We start from the raw sequence: 7,187 nt of genomic DNA on the forward strand, positions 1-7,187 counted from the left end.
CCGTGTGGCTCGTCCCCCACCTGCCCTATGGCCACGTCTGCGTCCCCGGCTCGCTCATGGTTTGGGGACGCCGCTGGGGACGGGGCGAGTTGACCCAAGCGAGCTGGAGAACTCCGCGGTCCCCAGCGAGGAGAGGCTCGGGGCCGGCACCGTCCCCCTCCTCTTCCTCGCCTCTCCATCGTCCCTCCGTCACCCTTAATGTCCCCGGTGCCACCCCGCTGGCCTCGGCCACCCGCGGGAGGGTGGGAAGAGCAGGCTGAGGTGGGCGCCGGCCGCCGGGGCGCTACCTGATGGGCCGCTGGTCCGAGTAGTCCAGCTCGTAGCTCTGCATGGAGTCGGTGTAGGAGTCGCGGGAGCTCTGCTGCTGGTGCCGCATCGGGTACTGGTGGACCGAGGCGTTGGGCTGCGAGGTGGTGTAGTAGGGCGGGGGGATGCTGTTGCTGGTCTCGCTGCGGTAGTCGCTGTCCCGGTCGTCCACCGTGCTGTCGGGGTCGTCGTCTGCAAGGGGACGCCGTGAGCGGGATGGGGGGGGGGCACCCCGAAACCGCGCGTCCCCACCGCCACCGGAGGGTGCAGGGAGCAGGATGCGGGGAAGGGGCTGGGGGGCTGCGTGGGACCCCTCACAGAGGGGATTTGGGGGCGAGGGGAGGGTGTGTGTCCCGTTCCAGGGACATCGGAGGGGGAATAGGATACATGGAAAAGGGGAGAGGAGGACGGGGTGCGGGGACCCCCCTGCGCCCCCAGGATGCTCTGCCATGGAGGCAATGCCTGAGCTGCTCGTTGGCCCTCGGGCAGCCTGAGGGGACAGAGCCTCGTGTCCCCACCAGCCCCTGGGGACAACCCTGCCCGGGACAGGGCGCTCGGTGTCCCCGTCCTCGCCCAGCACAGAGCCACAGCGCAAAGCCACCAGCGGGACCCCAGCCCAGGCTGTGGCAGGGTGAAGGGGACGCCTTGGGGACCGTGGGGCTGGAAGGCGAGGAGGGGACGGGATACTCACTCTGCTGCTCTCCCCAGCCAAAATAATTCCAGTTGCCTACAAAGAAAAGGGGCAGAGGAAATAAGGATGGTGGCAGCTCTGGGGTGGCACCGAGCTGGGCTGGGGACAGCGCCAGGGCTGGGCACGGCCCCGGAGCGACTGCAAAGGGGGAAACTGAGGCACGGGTTGGGACAAACCAAGCTGCCCCCGGGGCCCCCTGCTCCTGCCCCCACTCAGCAGCCCCCACACCAGCCCCCAGGCTCCCCTTGCCACCCCCATGGCCCCCCCTGCCCCTGTCCCCCATGGCTCAGCCCCACGGGGGGGTCCCACGCAAGGGCGACAAAACACCAGCAGAGAGGGGAGGGACGGAAAATGGGGACAGGGACAGGGACAGGGACAGGGACAGGGACAGGGACAGGGACAGGGACAGGGTGCGGGGTGCGGGGTGCGGGGTGCGGGGTGAGGTTGAGCCCCCCTTGGGCTGGGGTCCAGCAGCCCCGAGCCCACTGCATGGGGGGGGCAGGATAAAGGGGGGGCACCCGGGGCAGCACTTACAGCACTGGGAGCCGTGGACGGGCAGCGGCTTCTCCTGCTCCTCCTGGAAGGCGTACTGGGGGGGGACAGCGGGCGGTGAGGGCTGCCCGTGGCCCCCCCAGCCCTGCCCACCCCCAGCCCCCCCCCACTCACATCGTCCTGGTCCCGCATGGCGTTGAGCTGCTCCAGCTTCTTGGCCCAGTACCTCGCCTCCTCCTCGGGGATATCTGCAGGGGGAAAAACCCCAAAAAAGCTCAGATCCCCCCAAAAAGCGGGCGGGGGGCTGCAGGATCGGATCCCCTGAACCCCCCCTTCCCCAGAGGAGGGTGCAGCCCCCAGGGGGGGGCACCCACCCAGCGGCAGCTCGAAGCGGGTGTCCAGGAGGATGCGGTGGAAGGTGGGGTCCTTGGTGCCCGAGATCTCGTTGTCGGTCATGATGACCTGCGAGTCCAGCGTCAGCCACTCCCCGGGGCCCTCCTGGTTTTTTTTTGGGGGGGGGGAAATGGGGGCTCAGCAGGGGCACCGGGGACACCCCTGCGCCCCTCGGTGACCCAGGCGCCCAGCCCTGGTGCGGGGACATCACGAGGGGCCAGCACCCAAGGGGGCTCCCGGTGCCCCCAAATCACGGGGTGCAGGGACGGGGGAGCCACCCATGGGTGGTGGGGGGGGCTCCGTGTCATTTGGGGCGCCGGGGGGGGGGCCCTACCTCGTTGGACTGCCGGATGGTGCGGAGGGGGATCCACACCGTGCCCACCATGGTGTCCCAGATGAGCCCCTTGTTCCACACCTCCACCGTCAGGCCCAGGTCCAGCCGGTTGATTTCACTGGGGGGGGGTGGGAAAAAAAAAAGGGGTCACCCCCACCCCAGTCCCACCCCCCAGCCCCCTCCCCAGCCCCCCAGGACTCAGCCGGGGCTGGGGGCAGGGGGAGCAGCGGCAGGGAGGGACCGGGGGGTCCTTCTGGGGGCCGCAGGGGGCGGCGGGGAGGGGAGGGGAGAGGGGGGAGTTGGGGGGGGTCCCAGCTGGGGGTGCCCCCCCCGGACACTCACAACATGAAGTCCTGCTCCCAGGCAGGCAGGTTGCCCCGCACCGCGATGGTCGTGCTCTTGACATTTTGCACCTTCAGCGTCACGTAGGTGTTGAACTTCTCTGCGGGAGCGAGCGGGGGGGGGGGGTGAGGGGACCCCCAGTGTGTGCCCCCCCCCCCCCAGCCCCAAACACCCCCCCCCCCCCCCGCTGTTGGGGTGGCCTGGCCGTGACCCCCCCCCCTCCCCCAATTCCATCCAGGGCACCCCCAGCCCTGTCCCCCCAGCGATGTCCCCAGGGGTAAGGCTGAGCCTGGGGTCCCCTTGTGCCCCCCCCCCCCACAGCCAAACCCCCCCCCCGGTGACAGGCGGGGGGCGCTCACCTTGGGGCCCGTCGAACTTGGCCTTTTTGACTGCAGGGACAGAGACAGAGGGAGGGGGCTCAGCTGGGGTGGGGGCTGAGGACCCCCCCCGAGGCTGCCAAGGGGGTGGGGGGGTCCCCAGGCCTGTCCCCCCCCCCCCCACTGCAGCCAAACCCCGAGACAGGGGGGAGGCGGTGGGACCCCTCCCCAGCAGAGCCCCCCCACCCCAAAAAGAAAACCCACAGAAGGTGTGGGACAAGCGATGGCAACCCAAAATGAAGCAGCCTTCATTTTTTGGGGGGGGTCACAAATTTGGGGGGGGGAGGTCCCAAATTGGGGGGGGGGTCCCCTTTTGAATCTGGGTCCGTTTTGGGGAAATAACGCCCCAGGTGAGCAGGGTCAGCGCCCCCCCAGCCCCCTCCGAAGCCCACCCTGCAGGCAGCCGCCGACCCCCCCAGCCAGGAGATGAGGAGGGGGGGTTCATGGAGGGGGGGGGGAAATTTCCACCCCCAGCTTGGGGGGGGGGAGCTGGGGGGGTCCCCAGCGGTGTCCCGGGGGTGGCAGGAGGGGACGTGGGGGGGGGGGCAGGATGACACAGCACCCGCAGAACGGGGGAATGACGCGGGTGGCAGAGGGCGGGGGGGGGCGGCGGGGGGGTGGCGGTGGCGGGGGGGGGGTGGCGGGGGGGGGGGGGGAACAACGTGACCGAGGAGGGATGAAAATAGCCCTGGCGCTATCCGAGGCGATTGCATTTCGGGGCCGTGCCACCGCGGGGGCCACGTGCACGGGGAGGGGGGGACAGGGGGACACGGGGGGGGGGGCACATGGGGTGGGTGGCCCCTGCCCGGCCCTGGGGGGGGGAAATCAGGCGGGGGGGGGGCGGCACGTGCACCATGGGGACGTGGGTGTCGGGGGGGGGGCGCGGTGTGGCCTGGGGGGGGGCTGGGGGGGGGACACCCCGGTACCGGGGGGCATCCAGGCCCCGTGCGCCCTCCGCCAGCCGCTGCCCCCGAAACGGGAGAAAAACCCCAAAAATAGCCCGGGAATATTTGGGGAAAGCTCCAAAAATACCCGAGGTGACGGAACGAACCCCCGGGGGAACGCGCGGCCCCCCCCCCGGCTGTCATCTGCCACCATCTGCGGCCACCCCCTGAGCCCCCCACAGCAGGACCCCAGGGCCTGGGGGGGGGCTGTCAGTCTGTCAGTCTGTCTGTCTGTCCGCCTGTCTGTCCGTCCCGCTGGCTGTCCGTCCATCCATCCGCCTCCCCCCCGTCCGTCTGTCCGGCCCCCATTCAGCTGTCTGTCTGTCCGTCCACCCCCCCGTCCGTCCGTCCGTCTGTCCCCCTGTCCATCCACCCCTGCACCCGCCTGTCCATCCGTCTGCCCGTCCAGCCACCCCCCCATCCCCCTGTCCGTCTGTCCGTCCACCCCCCCGTCCCTCTGCCCCCCCCCATCCTGCCCCCCGTCCGTCTGTCCGTCTGTCACCCCACACCCCCAGGGGCCCCTTTGGCCCCCCCCCCCTTGTCACAGCTCCTTTGGGTGCTGTGGGTGGCCGCAGCCCCTCGGGAAAGGGGGGGATGGGGACATTTGGGGAGGGGGGGGGGGCGCAGAGGTGGCACCTCGGCCCCCGTGGCCCCAGAAATAGGGTGACAGGAGGAGAGCTGCCGGGGGGGGGGCCGTGTGTCACCGTCCTCCCCCGGGTGCCACCCCCTGGGACAGCCCCTCCAGCACGGCCCCCCCCCCCCGGGAACCCCAAATCTGGGGGTCCCCCAAATCTGGGGGGGGGGGCGTAGGGGCTGCCCTATAACCAGGGGGGGGCACACGGGGACGTGCCCAGCCTCTGCCCCCCCCCCCGGGAGCTGCTCCCTGGGTGCTGCGGGGGCTGGGACACATGGGGGGGGGGGGCACGGGGGGGGCATGGGGGGGCCCCCCAATTTCCTCCCAAACACTGGAGGGGGAATCCCAGTCCCCCTGCGCCCCCCCTTGCTCCTCCCAGTTATTCCCAGTATGGCGTGACTGGCACCCCCAGTAGCCCCCCCCCCCAGCACCCAGCCGCCCTCCTGCTGCCCTGAACCCCCCCGGGAGAACCCGGCCCCCCCCGCGGTGGGGTAGGGGCATGGGGGGGTGTTAGGGGCTGGGGGGGGGAACTGGGGGGGAATGGGGGTGTCATTGGGGTGGGGGGGTGTATTTGGGGTGGGGGCTGTTTGGGGGGGTTGGGGAAAGATGGGGGGGTTGGGAACGGATGGGGGGGTGGGAATGTGGGTTTGGGGGTAGAAGGGGGGGTGGGGCTGGGGGGGCATGGGGGGGCATTGGGGCTGGTGGTGTAATGGGGTGGGGGCTATTTGGGGTTCGGGGGGTGCTTGGGGAAAGATGGGGGGGTTGGGGGTGGATGGGGGGGGCAGGGATGGATGGGGCGCATCTGGGGGAGCGGGGGGAAATGGGGGGGTGTTGGGGGGGTGGGGGGGGAGGCTTTAGGGTGGGGGTGCTCGGGGGCGTGGGGTCCGCGGGGGGGTGCTTGGGGAGAGATGGGGGGATGCGGGGGGGGGCGGGGGGGGTGGATGGGGGGTGGATGGGGGGGGTGCAGGACGGGAACGGGGGGGAGCTGCTTTTTTTTTTGGGGGGGGACACCCCTGCGATGTGGGGGCTGGGGGGGGGGCCTCGTTTAACCCCCCCCCACCCACCAAACCCCCCCCACCTCCCCCAGCACCACCACATCCCCCGGGTTGTCCCCCCCCCCTCTTCCCCCCCCCCCCCCCCCACTCCATTCACAAACCCGCCGCGATTTTATTTTTATGAATGGAGCCGCCCCCCCCACCCCCCCCCACCCCCCCCCTCAAAAAAAAAAAAAAAAAAAAAAAAAACGAGCTGAGAGCCGGGGCCTCCCCCTGTGCCCCCCCCCACCCCCGTGGTGGTGTGGGGGGGGTCTCGGTGCCCTCCCCCCCCCCCCGGCCCCCCCCGCACCTCGGACGCAGAGCAGAGACATGGTCCCGGCGCTAGCGGGCGGCCATCTTGTTCAGCACCTCGGACAGCGCCGCTGACGTCAGCAGCGCCCCCCCCCCCCCCCCCACCGCCCCCGCCCCGGGGCTTCAAGGAGGGGGGGGTCTGGGGGGGGGGGGTAAAAAAATTTTTTTTTTTTTTTTTTTTTTTTTTTGATGGGAAGGTGGAAGGGCGGCTGCCTGTGTAGCGCTGCTGGAGGGGGGGGGATTTGGGGAGGGGGGGGTTTGGGGAGAGGGGGGGGATTTGGGGAAGGGGGGGGGGTTGGGGATGGGGGGGTTTGGCCGTGTGGTAGCGTTTGTAGGGCAGCCGGGGGGGGTTGTTCTGCCCCTATGGTAGCGGGGGGGATCCTGCCGGTATAACGGGGGGGGGCTGTCCATATCACAGCGGAGTGGGGGGGGGTCCTGCCTCTATGGTATTGGGGGGGGTCTGTTCTGCCCCTATGGAATCGGGGGGGGGGTCTATCCTGCCCCTATGGCACTGGGGTGGTCTATTCTGCCCCTATGGAAATGGAGGGGGGGTCTGTTCTGCCCCTATAGCCCCGGGGGGGTCTATTCTGTCCCTATAGCCCCGGGGGGGTCTATTCTGTCCCTATAGCCCCGGGGGGGTCTGTTCTGCCCTTTTAACACAAGGGGTCCTGCCCATATAGCACCGGGGGGGGGGAGCTGCTCTGTCCATATAACACCGGGGTGGGGTGGGGGGTCCTGCCCCTATGGCACTGAGGGGGGGGGTCTATTCTGGCCCTATGGAATTGGGGGGGTCTATTCTGCCCCTATAGCACCGGGGTGGGTCTATTCTGCTCATTTAACACAAGGCAGATCCTGCCTCCCCCCCCCGGGGGGGAGGGCGAGGTGGGGGGGCTCTTTTCTGCCCCTATAAGCATCGGGGGTAGGATCTGTTCTGCCCATATAACACTGGGGGTCCTGCCCCTATGGCATTGGGGTGGGGGCCATGCGGCCCCTATGGCTCTGGGGAGGGGCTCCTGCTCGTACAGGAGGCGGGGGGGGGGTCTGTCCTTCTGTATGATCCCAGTGTATGGGGGGGGGGGGGGGGTCTTTCCCCTACAACCCTAGTGTATGTAGGGGTCTGTCCTTGCTTTAGGGTGGGGGGTGTCTGTCCAGCCCCCACTGCCCCGGGGTGGGGCTCTCTGGTTCACACACCCCTTAGTGGGGGTGGCGGGGGGGCTGATTTAGGTCTGCAGCCTGGGTCTGTTTCCTGCCCCAAACCCTATTTCGGGTGTCAGTGAGCCTCACCCGAAGGGGAGATATTGGTGAAATGTTTCCTTTTTCTTCCCCGC

At 69.6% G+C, this 7,187-nt stretch overlaps 1 protein-coding gene across 1 annotated transcript in view; it reads right to left on the bottom strand.

Annotated features, from left to right (window-relative positions):
- UNC13A (unc-13 homolog A) overlaps window positions 1-5,895 on the bottom strand; it is a 29,819-nt gene extending 23,924 nt beyond the window's left edge. The window contains exons 1-9 of the mRNA XM_084302848.1: window positions 5,858-5,895; window positions 2,918-2,947; window positions 2,559-2,658; window positions 2,217-2,334; window positions 1,864-1,987; window positions 1,664-1,737; window positions 1,532-1,586; window positions 998-1,033; window positions 288-498 (exon numbers count right to left, since the gene is read on the bottom strand). Of these exons, the coding sequence (XP_084158974.1) occupies window positions 288-498; window positions 998-1,033; window positions 1,532-1,586; window positions 1,664-1,737; window positions 1,864-1,987; window positions 2,217-2,334; window positions 2,559-2,658; window positions 2,918-2,947; window positions 5,858-5,879 (770 nt within the window). The 5' untranslated portion in view covers window positions 5,880-5,895. The remainder of the gene's footprint in view (window positions 1-287; window positions 499-997; window positions 1,034-1,531; window positions 1,587-1,663; window positions 1,738-1,863; window positions 1,988-2,216; window positions 2,335-2,558; window positions 2,659-2,917; window positions 2,948-5,857) is intronic.
- Window positions 5,896-7,187: the final 1,292 nt, after the last annotated feature.

The sequence above is a fragment of the Netta rufina genome (genome assembly GCF_964035555.1).
Source record: "Netta rufina genome assembly, chromosome: 28".
NCBI classification, from domain to species: Eukaryota; Metazoa; Chordata; class Aves; order Anseriformes; family Anatidae; genus Netta; species Netta rufina.